Raw genomic sequence first — 16,271 nt, 5'->3', positions numbered from 1 at the left:
TTCACGTAACTAAAAATCGAATATTAACGACCAATCCTCTGAATGTTATCAGAGTATGTTAATATTTCATGTCTCGTAAAAACACACTAGGGAAGTAGAGCGCACACACCGCAAACGTAGATCTACGCACCTTCTGTATTTTTATGTGTACTTTCTTTATAGTCTGACCGGGTTATGTAATTGTTAAAGACGAAGACAGAATAAGCACGAAACAAATGACAAAGCAAAATATAAACTTGCGATAAACATAATCAAACTCTCTCATGCACTCATTAGTATTCCCTCATTATTAATCTTAACGTTCACACAATTACTACATCTTCAAACATATTTATTACTATTATCCATTTAACTAACAAATTTCTTGTACTTTTATCGTATGTAAAGGAGTTTTTCTTACGATTTTGTTTAATGAAAAAACTAAACTTGTTGTTTCGTTTATTGGTGAATCTTCAGCTATCCAAAATTCCTCTCAAATATCGATTACTTTTGCCTAATGTGAATAATGTTTAAAATTCAAAAAAATTATTAAATTTTACAGTGTAGTAAAAACAATATATATATCGTACCGGTTGAATAAACATCGATAATCACACGCGAAGTTTTATTAGTTTATAAAAATAAAAGCGAGTCTGCCAATAAAAATTACTCTTATAATAGTTACAAAATTTAATGGAAAAGACAAAAAGAACATAAAATCTATCATCTCTGTCACAAAATCTATTGTGAATTATAAGTAACATTAACATAGTTTAAAAAGATGTGTATAATAACTTCTACAATATTCTATCATCAGAAAAGATATGGCTTAGAGATATTTTTGACTTAGACAATTATTTAACAATATAATCTATCAACATTGCATATTTATGTTAATATTAATGAACTTGTTTTACATAGCAAAAGGTGCCACACCATATAAAATTTCATTAATTTCTCGCGGCACATAAAGCACCAAATATCTCTCAAATTATTTTTAATTATAATTGTAAAACGCATAAGGTTGAACCGTCGAGTTTCCAAGAAAGTTTCGTCTGTTTTCGTAGAGAAGCAGTATTAACATCAATCGATCGCGAAGCGGATAAGAGAATTGATTCTTCGACAATCAGTCGACGAGTTAAATCTTAGCAACCATGCTCCTTCTTCAGGTGGTTCAATAAATTGAACTTCATTGGCATGATGTTGCGACAATATGGACAGGTATACAAGATTCTGCCGCATTCCTCTCGCACATGCCGGTTGAGGGCCATCCGAGACTTGTATGTTTTCTGGCATTCGCAACACGTGTGGAAACCTGAAACGGAAGGAAGAACGCAGTCTTGAGTAACCATCTCGACGCACGTAACGACAATCAACAATGCTCTCGCCCCCACAAAAGCATTAGCATCGACATTAGCATTCTGCGTGCGCGGTATATATTGGATTTTTTTTCAGTGTCGTACCGGGCATTTCGTTGAGGTCTTGAGATCCTGCCGAATCCTTGGGACGATCTGAAACAAAGAGCGCATTCCATCATCTGTCAGCAGTGCCCTAAAAAAATGTACTTAGACAAGAATAAAGACGACGTTGATCGAGTCTGAAAGAAACAACAACAATAAACAAAATATTTCCATCGACAGAAATCAACAATTACAAGACTCTGCAAAAAACATAATTCAAAGTATTTTTTAAATAGAAAAAAGGTTTGTGTCGTGTCAAAAAATAAGGTTTATGATATTATTTAGGTAAAAATTAGATTCGCTTTCGTTAAGTGATTTAAAGAAAAAAAAGAAAAAAAAAGGTTTGCTATACTGTAGCAAAATATGATATACTGAATAAATATCACGTTGGCTGAGAATGAGACTGTCATTTTCCTTTTGATGCTTTTCTGAGACTTTATTGTTGGTATTACGAAAATACATGTATTTATAAATACTACGGATTATACGGTATCTTTAGGATCGTGTGTTTGCGTAAGCCGCCGGCACTTTGTGCCGGAATAAAATTTTGAGATTGATGTATGCAGCGAGAAAGAAAGAGAGAGAGAGAGAGAAAGAGAGAAAATCAATAGTTTATAGTGGCAGCAATATCTATCATCAGATCTCTACTGATCCTCGGTGGACAAAATATTCATTTATAGTATACTTTGTTCTTTCCAATCGTCTTCGATGCAGCGGAGGTGAATATTTTCTATTTCATCAAAGCGATATGGTGTGCCTTACGAAAGAAAAAAATAGCATTTATAGCATTTAAAATCCATAATATTTTAAAGCACGATGAGAAATAATCTCGCATATCCTAAGCCTTATTATTGTCATTCAGTCTTCTTTCCTTCACCTCGTAGACTAAACTATGCTATTCGTTACACTGGAATACGAACTATCGTAATATATTTCTGCATACATCGGGGTCGCATTACTATAATTATATAGTAAAATATTAGGGAGAAGAAAGATATACTACAAATGACGATTTTTATTTCTATTTTTCATTTATAAAGTGTGCACCGTCTATCTGTGAGATCTGATTTCTTTTACAAAATCCGCTGATCGCTGATTATTAATGTATTATGTCGAACTATACTATGATGATGATGATTCAGAAAAAATATATTTTTCGGAGAGAATGCTTTCTTTAAAGATTTCTAATCGGGACTACGTAGAAAACGGTCGTCGACGTTTCAAAATAAGTCGTTCATAAGTCCTTGTATTTGCGGGCCCGCAAAAATTCTTCGAGAACGGTTTGGCAGTCACGGCAGTTATGGCACACGTGCCACGAAGAATCGTAACGACGACTAAGGCAATTTGACAATTTCTCCCCGATCTGGATCGCTGTAGGTTGCTTAAGTGTTCGGCGAGGTGACTTTAAAGTGCTGCTCTGCCTGATGTGCGTGTAAGATGAAGGCTTTGAAGGCAGCAAACGGGCACAGCGGACACTTGAATTGCGGCGGTTCGCACTTGTGCTTTAGGTAGTTGCTCCACATCTTGTAGAACTTGCTGCACATAGTGCAAGTGTAGCCGAGAACCTGATCGCCCATGTACATCTTCCGGTAAGCTGGAAACAGAGGGACCAAGTTAGTTAGTTGAGAGTTCAACAGTGCTGTGTTCAAGAGCCTCGCAAAAGAAAAAGATTCAACAAAAACAGCAGTATCGAAATAGAACGATGAAAGCACTCGCGGGCAACAATTAATCTGATTTATGAGATGTAATCATTTCACGTTTGCAAATATAAAAATCCGACTAATCTTCAGATGAAGATATAATAAAAAAGAAATAATTTAAATAATCGAAATGTTCATATTAGCAAAAATAGAAACAATTTATCTACATCAAAAAGTATACTTTGCTTGTTTGCAAAAGGCATGAAAAGTATTGAGATTGAATTTAAATATAACGTAAGATCAAATTTACAATCGATCATAAAATCTCATAAATCAAACTAAGATTTCTATCTATAGATTATCTCAAATGGCTATTTTTCGCCACAAAAAGATCGGAAATGTGTTCTTTCCGAAAGCTTGATGCGTCCCTTAGAATTTAAAAGCCATCCTAAAAATCAATAAAAGCTCAGAAAACTTTGCAAATAATTAACACAGGACAACTACTCTATAAGTTCTAGAAGGAATCTGATTCGAGATCAGAAGGATTAGAAATCAATTTACCAAGCTGCCAAATATGTTTCTATTAAAGCACTCATTGCTGAAATAATATATACAAACATCAGATCCTTTTGATAATCTAAGATCACAAATTACCATGTAACTTAGCAATCCAAACTTAGCCAAAGTCCAAAAATTAAACTAGAAAAAAAAACTGTTGTATTATATCTATAAATTTTTAAATAACTAATTTAAACATTATACTGTTTTTTTTTTAAACTTCCCCATTGAAGAATCTATAATTATATTTTATTTTAAAAAAAATCTCAAAGAATTTTAAGAGAATTTGCGAAAACGCAGACTTTTTAAGAAACGACTAAAAAAATAAAAATACCAAAGTTGACAATGAATATCACATCTTCTATTTTATTTGCTATCATCAAAATTTTATGTAAAAGTATATTCTATTTTCTTTTTCTTCCGCTTTTTTCTCTCTCTTCTTCTCTGCATTGTTGCTATTTTTCAACAATTTTTATTTCCAATCTAAATTTTATCTTAAGATATCTTTGTTCACTATTGAAGAAATATATATTTCAAAAATTAAAATAATTAATTGTTATAGTTACATATATTTCGTAATGCATATATCTTAATAAAAAAAAATATATATATATATATCTTAACATATATGTGCTCAAAGTGTCAAAATCCCTAAAAAGAAAATTCAGCAAAATAATGGTCATTGTGCCTGACAACAAGAACTTTCAGTTTATTTCACGTTTAATATATTACATATCATATTATTTATATACACAGTCATACAACACAATTTACATAAGTCATGTATAAAAGCATAAATACGAAAATTTCGACGAAATATTTTAAAAAATTTCACTATATAATACATAAATACTCTAATATAAATAGAAAAATTTTTCAACAATTTAAATTTCATAAATATATTGCAGTCATTCAATAATTAATATTAAAATGCTTACTTTTACTTCAATAAAATGGAATATTTTAAACTATCAACTTTAATATAAAAAACCTGTAATAATAGTATATTGCATCAATCAAATTGACTACTAATTATTATATTTGAATGTATTTACATATCGATTATATGTTATTTATTTAGAAAGTACGAGTTTTTTATCGATATAATCATGTAAAAAGTTATAGTGGCATGTTCAATAATTGAAAAACTAGAGGTAATGTTGAGCCAAAAAAAAACATAAAAATCGTTTACCTCATTTATATAATTCCAAATAGAATATCCTTTCGTGCATAAAAATTTTTATTTCAAATTTAATCCACGACAAAGTGAATTAAAAAGTCATCCGAAGGATATTTGCGGTCAAGCGGAATTTATTTTCACGTGCCATAAGTCACGTCAAATTTTTCATTTATGTGAGTAAAATAAACGAATTGTTTCCTCACAAGAACAACGTTCAATGTTACGAGCTCTAATTGGAAAAGTGATTGTAGAAGATCTCGTGATGCTTCTTCCTGTGTTTGTTGATGCACCACTTGTGAGGACTCTTGTACGAGCATATGTCACAGCTGAATCTCGGTTTTGCATTCACGCACTCGAACTTCCGATGCCTCCAGAGGGATCTTTTTACCGCGTAACTTTTGCCGCAATCCGCACACACGTAAGTCCTCTCACGCGTGTCGACATTTCCTTGTTGCTGATGTTGCGCATCATCGATGTATCCGTGTATCCTTTTGCAAGACCATAATGCTGAAACACCAATGTCAGATCGGTTAATAAAAGCAATTGATGACATATCACGCACAAGTGTACCCGACTTGTACATTAATTCCGAGAGGACCTCATAGACAATATCGATATTTCGATACCATTAATGTCATCGGTATCGGAAAGAAGTCGACGAGGTTGAAAGAATATTAAAAATGTTGTTGAGACAATTTGACGGAAATCACCAGGAGTTAATTACAAGAATTACGAGAATTAATTACAGTTAAAAAATTATTTTAGAAAATGTAGTTCACTGCTTCTTCTTGTACCTATCGACACAGCACTTTTACGGACAAACCTCGTAGCTAAACCTTGGCTTCATATTTTCATACATTCGTACTTCCGATGTTTCCAGAGTTTTATTCTTAAAGTGTAACCCTTGCCGCAATCAGTGCATATATAAATGCGCTTGCGTATAATAACAGCATGTCTATATTGTTTGTGTAACATTTTGTCTCTGCCGGTATTGAGCTGGCTAATTTTCTTGTGACGAGAAAAGTACGTGTGCCACAACAAGGCTGAAACAACAACGTCAATAATCGAATTAATGAAAATAATGTTAACACATAATTACAATCAGTTCACATCAGTAAATATTTAAAAACAATAATTTAAAAAATACATAATAACAATATTATATATATAAATATTGATTGTAACGACATTTTTCTTGAATACAACACGATATTACATATATAAATATATTAAAAAATTAAAATATGTATACAAATAAATATCAATTTAATTTAATTATAATAAAATATTTTTTATAAATATTAATTTAAATCTTAAATTTAATTTAAATCTTAAAAATTAGAATTTTAATATATATATTACGAGAGATAAGCAAGGAACACGAAAAGAGTATTATAATATACATATAAAACACATTTCTCTAATTAAGTTGAATACAAAACATAAATATTTTTTTGCATGCAATTTAAAAATCTATTCGTAAGAATTAATTATAATATTAATAAAGACATGTATTATATTAATTTCATCAATAATGATATTTAAATAATTAGATACACCACAAACTTCTTATATAAAATTTCTATTTTCCGTTACATTTACATTTCTGTGTATATTACAAATAATTAAGTATCATTTAATAATCAATAAAATAAACCAAATATAATTTTTAATGTATTTAAGCTACTTCTAATCCAGTATTATAAGAAGTCTCTATACTCAAAAGAAAACTTCTAGCAATATATTCAAATCAATATTAAAATTAGAAAGCTGAAGTACAAGTAGATCCATACATTGAATATGTATGTGCTATAAAGCAAAACATTATTTATTATAAATAAAAAGTTAGATATATCTAAAAAGTTAGAGAAAAGTTAGATTTTTATATATAATATAAAAAAATAGTTAACACATGGGTATCGTTTGTATTTAATATAATTGGTATTCAATGTATCGCAATTATGCACGCGCAATAAACATACCAGTATAAACAATCTCGACACGCAATTATTGTTAAAATTTATATTCGTTTCTAAATTTTAAGTATTTATTATGTATAATTTAACAAAAGCAATAACCAAACACACATTTTTATGTAGATTTAATTACCAATGCCATAACAATTCTAAGCTTAATTATTGACTTTCTAATTGTTGTTTTACGTTTTATTTAATAGAAAAAATTGTTTTAAACTTCTCAGAAAAAGATAAATCTCCAGTATTTTCCTCATTTTATCATAAAAATAGATTTGTATCTATATTAGAAATATAAAATTTTGTTGAAAAACAACGTAACGTGACATCAATCAGAAAAATAATTTGAATAATGCTAAAATTCGAAATATATGATAAATAATTTAATAACTTCAGTCAAGCTTGCAAAACATCATTCTTTGCTTATACAATTTTACATGTTTTTCTTTCAAATATAAATTAATAAAATCTAGATTAAATTTAAGGTTTATTTTTATAACAATCATCATTGCACTCATACATCAATTTAGAATGTATTATATCCTTCTGAGTTGCAAAAGTATATTTATATTGTCTAAATCTGATGAATTTTGGGCGTTTGTTTTCATAAAACTTAACTATATCAACATGATCACATAAGATTATAATAATTTCTCTGTCGTGTATAGAGATGCTCAATTGATAGAAATTCTAGTTTAGTTAGTGATTTATGACAGATCAAGTTTTTAATCGCAAAATATTCCAAATAGACGCTCAAGTATTACATTACTATTTACACTGTCTACTATGTATTTGTCTTCATATACTTTGACTGATTTAATGAATTAATGAATGAATTGTTCAGATTCATGATGTTCATGATTTTCTAAAATATAAAACTAAGATTGTTAAATCTGATTTAAACAAATTGATTAATTATTATCATTAATTTATCATTAATTATTATCTACGTTTTTGGCTTATCACACAGAATTTTGATGCGTAAAAAAAGACAATATCACTATTAATTCATATATCTTTTTGGTTGTGATTTGTTTACTGGTCCAATATTTTTAAATACGACCCAGAAAAGCATTCTAATACAAACAGATACATGTAATATCAAGTCACATTAATTTTAATTTTACGTTTTAAACATATGAAGAAATTTGATCGTCGAGATACCATTTTCCATTCCTTTTTTATCCATTTATTCGAAAACTGAAGAGAAGTACTGATGATGGTAACGCATTATCAATCATTATTAGAAAGAGAATCATTACACGTCGATAAGGATAAAATCAGAATCTAGTAAAGAATGAAACCTAGTAAAGAAAGAACCTAGTAAAGAAAGAAATCGTTTATTTCTGAGTCTCGTCCGTGCGATGGAAGGTCTTTACGTGTCTGCGAACGCAGAAGGAGTAATTGCTGCGGAAGTTACAGAGCTCGCAGCGGAACTTGAGGGCGCCGGTGTTGTGAACGTTTCTCACGTGTCTCTCCATGTTCGCCTTGTATATGCTCTTATACGGGCAGAAGGTGCAGGAGAACGAGGTCGTGTTGCGCGTATTCGATTTGCAACAGTATTGCATGTGCCTCTTTAGCAGGCTCTTTGGCATGTAGACTCTCTTGCAGTAGGAACACGTGTATCGCTTGTAATACGTGGAATCATAGTTATTCGCATCGCCGCGTAAGTTCCAATTGCTGCTGCCTGAAACAGACGAAGGAAGCTACGATGTAGCCATGTGTTCATCTCATGGGAACAATCGCAAGCAATCGTCCGTATAAAAGAACCCTAAGATCTGTCTGATCGCCGTGAACTGTAGTACATATCTCGATCGAAGCAATTATACATTACACGCCAATTGAGAGATTAAGCTAAATAGTTTTGAATTGCAAACATTAAACATTTGAGAACCTTTGATTTAAACAGCCTCAGCTATTTTATAAGGTAAATATATTAAAAAATGATTAAAACATGTAAATGTGATATCGCCATAATATAATGAACACATCGCTGCTAAGCTCAGAATCCTTACCCACCTAACATTATTTCTTCTTTTTGTAGGCTACGAAATATGAGATTTAAAGTTCGCCAGTACGACTCAACTTCGAAGCAAAGATTCAAGCAGATAGCAGAAATATCCCTAAAAATTGTCATCTTTAAAACAATCAATCTTATTATATTAATTTATTATTTAATTATCACAGCGCCATATTAATATATGTACTACGATATTAAGAATACTAGGTAGCCAGGAAACAATTAAAATCATTTGAGGGAGGATTCGAGAAAACTATCTATGTAACTCACTAAAAAATCACTCATTATTCATTCTTTATAATACTGCATTAATACTGCGTTATAATTCTGTATAATATACTTAATTGCACTTGCAATCTGTTACAAAATGCATTAATGTCTAATGGATCGTAACGTCTAATACACGCTTCGGTTGCGAATGTATTATTTGCATCAACTGCAAAACATCGAAATTTGCATTGTTCACATGGTGCACGGAAGTTCCGTTTGAACGTGCTTCAGGATTAACGTGGACCACCTCCGGAAACTGCGTTTCGTTCGGCGCGAAACTCGCGTTTCACTTCCCGTTGTTGCGCTACTGCGATCTCGGATGCACATGCCGCATATGCCTGAAGAGAACGTCCTTGCGGCTGGTCTTGTATCCGCAGATATTGCAGAAAAGCATGGGCGGCGTGCCGCATACGGTGCTCAGGTGACGCTGGAGGCTCGCCTTCCACGCATAGCCCTTTCCGCACTTCGGGCACACGAAGTTAGGCTTGCCCACGTACTCCCCAAGGTCCTCGGATTGCAGGGTGGCCGGGCCGATTCCTACAAATTAGACGCAGGCATGTTAGAATGGTCAGAGGAGCCACTTTCGTGAGAGGAGAGTTCTTACGTTCTCCGATAAAAGTCGGCGAAACGCGCGGGGAACACAACGAGACACAACGGCAATATCACGGCGTTGTACACATGTACGTCGAACCGACCGTGGTAAGTGCACATATATTGCGTATATACTCGTTACGAAATCTGAAATTGAAAAATAAGATTTTTACCTTCGTACCTTTTGTTTTCTTAATGCGGCTAAAATTCAATTTAAATTCGGAAGATAGGAAATGGAAATGGGAGATATTTTTATTAATACAATTTATATCAGAATAGGGAATGTTTATTTCATAATGTTTTAATGGTTTGTGTATCGTCAAGTAACTTTCTTTTTAAGTGACATCAAATTGTCTATGACGTTATTTGACAAAATACGAAATCTGTAATGATTTTGGTTAAACATAACATAATCCGTGCATATATTATACATTTATAAAGTAACGAATAAAATAACGATAAAATTCGTTACCATTACTGTAAAAGTTGCTGTAACAATGTTAAAAGTTAAAGTTTCAAACAAAAAAAAGTAACACCTTACTTCCCAATCCTGCAATTTATTGATGAGGTAAAGACAAGATAACCAAGATAAAGATAATCAAGATTATATCATAAAAAACTCTTGTTGAAAGAGCGCATCAATTTATTGTGTTAATACATATTCTGTATTCAATTTTATCGAACATTATAATGAAGACAATATGTTCAATATCCATTAGAAATAAAATCTTAAATCACAAATTTTTGAATTTTACAAAAAAAATTTTACTTACTAATTGTGTTCAGAGAAACGCGAATTAATTTATTTATATAATAAATAGCAAAACTAAAATATTAATAATATAATTTTGTACAAACATGTCATAGCGGATGTAAGTCATATTTGAATCATATGACTTGAATTAAATGTAATTTTAAAATGTTGATATTTAATTGCACTTTTATGAATCGCAATCGCATTAATACAATTTTATCGTATAAATAAAGTACAATAATTATAATTGCAACATACATAAAAATATTTCTCTCGTGTAACAGAATAAAATATTAAAATAAAATTTTTATATAATTTTTAAAATACAATAATTCAATATAATATTATATATAAATTTAACTAATCAATATAATTTATATTAAATTTTTAATATAAATATACAGTGGAAGGATTAACAAAACGTTTCTTGCAATCTTTATTTCTTAGAAAATTAATGCAAAGTTATGCAAAAATCTTACGTTTTATCAGTCTCATATAATCTTTCATTTAATAAAAAAATTTTTTAATTAAAATTCATTTTGTTTTTCTAAAAAAAACCGGGATTATGCAAAATATTCCAACATTTCACTTAATCTTATAATAAAATGGACGTATTTTTGCGAAGTTTGTTTACGATTTATCGGAAATATGTTCTTACACGCTGTGTCGTTTGCGCTTATTACATAATTGAGATTTCAACGCGTTTCCTCGCTTGAAGTGAGAGCTGCATGCTCGCGAACAATGTGGTACTTCAACAGAGTGGGTATCCTGGCTCTGTGATAGCAGTACGGGCAGGGATAGAGCGGTTCCATCTGGCAGAAGAAGTTCATGTGCTTCCGCAGACTGCGCCAGTCGCTATACCGTTTTGTGCATTTGAGGCAACGCAGCTCTTCCTTGCATCGATTCCAAATGTCACGCGGCAATCCGTCGCAGAAGAATCGCAGCTTAGCTGAAACACGATCAGAATCTCATGTAAGCATAATGACAAATATTCGCGGAACGGAAGAGAATAAGATTGAATGAAATATGATCGTGCTGCGTCTGCTGTATCATCGACTGAACTTGATGGATCCTTCCGAATCACGAATATCGACTTGTTACCTCGTTTATTCGTATTCCCCAACTGACAAAATATAATTACTAAAAACAATGCCGAATACGGTGTCTCAAAAACTCTAGAAAGACAAAGAAAAAGATACAAACTGAATAAATATTAATTTGGAAAAACCAATTTAAATTCGTCACTTTCAAAACCCCAACGCTTCTCTTTAGCCAATCTTGTCTCCAATATCTCAAAACATGATGTGAAACACTCTGTACACAGCGGACAACGATGCAAATGGATACAAATCGAGCATAGCTCATGGACAGGATTTTCGAATTCAAAGAAAGAGAGAAAATTGCAAAATTCGGAGAGACATATTTTCTTGCACTCCCATGATCACAGGAAGAGTATCCACAACAGATTTACCACCAGCGAAGGGACCTCTCTTGTATCTGCGCACGAATCCTTCGACGAACTTAAGCTGGATATGAGAAACAAGTTACACTCCGAAAAGTAGGTGAGGCCGAACATCTTTCCCCGAAGAGTTAACAGAATTGCGTAGAAGTAGAAACTGTATCCTGTCGCGAGATATCTGGAGACACAATGAAACAGCAGGGCATGTGTAAACCGTATGATTTTATTATGCATAAGTAACATTTTACAGAACAACAAAATTTCGTCATAAGTTGTACTCCCTTTGTATTGCAAGATATACAGATATATTTGTAACATATATATGTGTAAACGTATCGATCAATGCAAACGAACGTTCCGTAAATTCAAATTCATATGGTAGATTGTCTCACAAATGTTTCCCTATTTATCTGTTCTTACTTTCGCCTAATTTTTATCGCCTATTTTAATATCGCGACGCGTCGCATAAAATTCCTTCAAATTCCACTTTATATAGAAATTAAAAAAGATCAACAATTTTCGAATTAACTTCACAGCCGAAATGCACAATATGTCAAAAATTTCCGATTCATCGCAGACGTACGAAATTTAACAGTCTCTCAAATGAGGTAAATGCGCGGTCCTACCTGTTTTTGGTAATTTCGTCACTCGACACCGCGCGAAAACTCTTCGATCGAGTTTAACTCAAGTCGCAACGCTCGTATGTCACTGAAAAACTGTCATAAGTGCACCATTGTGTATTATATCTTAGCCTAAAATCCTTTCCGTTGTGCCAGTATAGTAAAATAAGTAATAATAAAAACTGCATCGAGCATGATTAAAGCATGACGTTAAAGGTACAGAGATACTCAAATTAGAGACATGAGAAAAATTATATCCTACTTTCACGCAAAACCTATAGAAATATGTACGACGAAGAAGCTATTAATTCGTCGTTGTTACAGATTGAGATTCGCGCTTCGCACCTCAAAGGTACTCAAAGCGTACTTCCGCGTTAAACGCATAAAAACGGAAAGTTGACAAAACATAACGTTAAATATCTACACTACGTACTGACAGATACCGACAAACACGTGACATTTTCGTGCAAACAACATTCTGAAAAATCAATAACAAAGCATACTTAAGCGCTATGCTGCAATATACTATTAAGGTGTACGTTACAAACTATAAGACACTTTTCAAGAGAAGAGCACATAAAATCATTCCCAGATAACACGACACTGTTCCCTCGTTTTTTTTTTTCTGACGTGTCGACAATGTCTTCTTCCATTGGTTCTTTCCAAAATACCATTACAGCGTAACACTCAAAGATGGTTGCAAACAGTCTTAAACATTACCTTACGTAAGCGTAACGTATATAATTTGTGTAACTTAACATGATCCAAGGATCCAAGAGTTCAGATTTCTATAATTTCACGGCTCTTTAAAGAATTTCATTATTTATAATAATCGCTCGCATGATTATTAAGTTGCCTATATCAAGTTATTCAAGTCTATCGAAATTTTTAGAAATCGAAATTTAAACTGTTTATATAAATAATTATGTGACTCACTAGTGATGTGAATCATAAATTCATAATGTCAAAAATATAGTAACTAATAATTGTCATATGTATGTGGCAATTTAGAATTTAAACAAATATCTATAAGTAATTTCTTTAACATTTTATCTAAAAATAAGTATTAATTAAACATTTATATTTCTGTTAAATCATAGATCATTACTATAGCTTAAAATGTAAAATAGATCAAACAGTAAAAGTTAAAAAACACATTAAATAGAATTTAGAAAATAAAATAAGAAAATAAAAATATTATTTATAAAATAAAAACACATTTTTTATTTTTAATTAATTGTTATTTTCCGCTCAATTATATGTAATAAATTATATAATCTAAACAATTGTGACAACTAAATTATTTATCATGTATATATTATTACAATCAAAAATTTCGTTGACTGTAGTAATGATTACTTTAAAAGTGTATTTATAATAAACCAAATATGTCATTTATGTGTACGTAAAGGAAAGTCATGTCATTATTATAATTTAAATATAATTTTATATATATTTACATACACATACATACAGTTAAAATTTCTATGCTTAAAAAGTATAACATAATATGGAAATTATAATATAATATAATTTTGATTTTATATGTTATTTTTGATTTTTTGATATATATTAAGATAATTTATTATCTTGTGTATCTAATGATAAAATATCTGTAAAATAATGTACATAAGAAAATGTACATGACACAATCCATATTATTGGATTATTCATTAACAATAATCCATGATAAACAGAAATATATCGATATCTATTCAGAGAATTGTATTATCAATATAAGAAACAAAAGCTAACGTGTGCATAAAGATAACGTAAGCACTTTGTATTAAAATTGAGCAGCAGTGCATACGTATGTTCTTCATAATATTAAGAATAATTTTTTAATTAAAAACATTTTTTAAATAATTCCTTTTCCTTATCTGAACTCTTGTTCTCAACAGAAAGGATATTCCTAGAAATTTAAAAGCGTATCTTATCGACTTTTCTTAAAAACTAATACGCTCGCGAGATCATCTGAACACGCGATAATTTCCAAAAATCTTATTAATAACGACGTTTATTGTAACTAATTTTTTTCACGAGGAACCTTGTCATATCCTAAAATCGTCCGACATATCACTTTCTTCTCAAACAGCGAAAAAATTTAATTCCTAATCGATTGTAAAGCTCATCTTGTTTTTTTATTCTCAAGGAACTATTATTTATTGTGAAGTAGCACTTTCTCACGATCTTTTCACCTAATATATTTTTTGATCGGTGATTGATCTTTCACTTTCATTCCTCTCGAGAATAGTTTAAAGAAAAAATGTTTTTTATAAAAGCGACAGTTTTATAACACTCATCATCACTTTGTCTCTGATTATTTACTGTATTCTATAATTCGTTATCTCACGTTCTCCCAATTGACCTGTAGATCTCTTGACAAGAATAAACAGTAGTGGCATCACTTCCGGCGCTCGCACCACATTATCTTCTCGAATGATCTGGATTACGATTTAGTCCGAAACTTTGTTGTTGATCTGCTTCGATGAGCTATTCGATTTCAACTGGACAGATTCGCTGATATTTCCCTCGGAGTGTTTATTCTTCAGATGCCTACTTAGGCTGCATTGTTGGGTGAACTTTCTTCCGCAAAAGATGCAGTGAAACTGAGGTTCCACACGGCATTCGAATCTCTTATGACGCGTTAGACTTCCTATGGTTTCGTATCTCCTTCCGCAAACGCATATCCACTTGCCGTTGACATTGCGAACTTTGCCGCAGACAGTCTCGAGATGACGCTTCAGGGAGGACTGACAGGCCAAACCCTTGCCGCAATTGGGACACATCTTGCCTTGCCTGATTATGGAGGCCTGCGCTTCATCTCCCTTCAAGGATGGGATGTACAAGCTCTGCGCTACGGGCGCTACAGGTGCTACAGGCACGGACGCGGACGCGGGCATCGATAGCGAGGTTGAGCTGGCAAGGTAGTTGGTGTTGAAGTAAACTGGATTGGCGATGGTAAGATCAATGGCGACCGCGGGTGATATCGGTGATTTTAGGAAAATCCGAGAATCCGAGAATTTGAATTTGTCACCTGAAAATCAAAATGGCGATATTAAGGGAAGCCGTGATGGGATCGGATTTAGGCAGAAAAGGAAAAAAAAAGAAAACAAAAACTTCATTATGCTTTAGAAGGAAATATTTGAAGATGGACAGCGGAATGTAGGGAAACCTCGAAAGGTTCAGAAAATCGTGGATTTTGAAAAAGATTAATATTGTGATTAAACAAGCAGCTGTTAGTTTGTTGCGATAAATAAATAAATTCTAAGTACACTGAGTCTCGAATGATGAAAATTTTATCAAATTGATAATAGGAAGGAAAATTGAAAAAATTGAAAGGAAAATGCGTATACTGGAACGCGTGCGAACTGGTCTGCAAAAAGAAAATGATCGTTTCACGAATTGTTTTAGAATGTTTAAAGGAAATTCAATAACAGAGATTAAACGCATAAGTTAAAAGAACGACGCGATTTTGCAACTAAATTCATAGACGGGATTATCGCAAACCTTATGGAAAGCGGAGTAGAAAAAAGGGGGGGGGGAAGAAAGACTGATTTATTAGTGAAATTTTAAGAATTTGTAAATACATACGTGATAGCGATACGAAGTTCCCGGCGTAGGATGGCGCCGAGAAGAAAATTAGAATATATGCGCCGCAATAATAATAATAATAATAATAATAATAAAGATATTAAATGCATAAAAAAATACTGCGCAAGTTTCGACAAGCTATTTACAGATTTTAAAAATTATTTTTGTAATAG

General features: G+C 31.9%; 5 protein-coding genes across 5 annotated transcripts; all 5 read right to left on the bottom strand.

Annotated features, from left to right (window-relative positions):
* Positions 1–314: 314 nt before the first annotated feature.
* LOC118646584 (transcription factor grauzone-like) lies at positions 315–1,489 on the bottom strand. Its single transcript, XM_036289777.1, has 2 exons — positions 1,443–1,489; positions 315–1,294 (listed from the first exon to the last, which is right to left on the bottom strand). The coding sequence occupies exons 1-2, from the start codon at positions 1,447–1,449 to the stop codon at positions 1,125–1,127; spliced, it is 177 nt and encodes a 58-aa protein (XP_036145670.1). The 5' UTR covers positions 1,450–1,489; the 3' UTR covers positions 315–1,124.
* Positions 1,490–4,315: 2,826 nt separating this feature from the next.
* On the bottom strand, positions 4,316–5,400 carry LOC118646533 (longitudinals lacking protein, isoforms F/I/K/T-like). The gene has a single exon (XM_036289609.1). It carries the CDS (start codon positions 5,398–5,400, stop codon positions 5,047–5,049), a length of 354 nt encoding a protein of 117 aa, XP_036145502.1. The 3' UTR covers positions 4,316–5,046.
* Positions 5,401–6,383: 983 nt separating this feature from the next.
* On the bottom strand, positions 6,384–8,948 carry LOC118646581 (transcriptional repressor CTCF-like). The gene is made up of 2 exons (XM_036289773.1): positions 8,810–8,948; positions 6,384–8,477 (listed from the first exon to the last, which is right to left on the bottom strand). The coding sequence occupies exons 1-2, from the start codon at positions 8,925–8,927 to the stop codon at positions 8,131–8,133; spliced, it is 465 nt and encodes a 154-aa protein (XP_036145666.1). The 5' UTR covers positions 8,928–8,948; the 3' UTR covers positions 6,384–8,130.
* A 124-nt stretch (positions 8,949–9,072) lies between these two features.
* LOC118646532 (zinc finger protein 121-like) lies at positions 9,073–14,909 on the bottom strand. Its single transcript, XM_036289608.1, has 3 exons — positions 14,858–14,909; positions 11,126–11,374; positions 9,073–9,617 (listed from the first exon to the last, which is right to left on the bottom strand). The coding sequence occupies exons 1-3, from the start codon at positions 14,907–14,909 to the stop codon at positions 9,385–9,387; spliced, it is 534 nt and encodes a 177-aa protein (XP_036145501.1). The 3' UTR covers positions 9,073–9,384.
* On the bottom strand, positions 12,088–16,251 carry LOC105840700 (MDS1 and EVI1 complex locus protein EVI1-A). Its single transcript, XM_036289774.1, has 2 exons — positions 16,099–16,251; positions 12,088–15,541 (listed from the first exon to the last, which is right to left on the bottom strand). Exon 2 carries the CDS (start codon positions 15,405–15,407, stop codon positions 14,961–14,963), a length of 447 nt encoding a protein of 148 aa, XP_036145667.1. The 5' UTR covers positions 15,408–15,541; positions 16,099–16,251; the 3' UTR covers positions 12,088–14,960.
* Positions 16,252–16,271: the final 20 nt, after the last annotated feature.

Source organism: Monomorium pharaonis, chromosome 7 (genome assembly GCF_013373865.1).
Source record: "Monomorium pharaonis isolate MP-MQ-018 chromosome 7, ASM1337386v2, whole genome shotgun sequence".
Classification (NCBI taxonomy): domain Eukaryota; kingdom Metazoa; phylum Arthropoda; class Insecta; order Hymenoptera; family Formicidae; genus Monomorium; species Monomorium pharaonis.
Note: the sequence above shows the minus strand (reverse complement) of the source record. Positions and strands in the feature narration are given on the sequence as shown.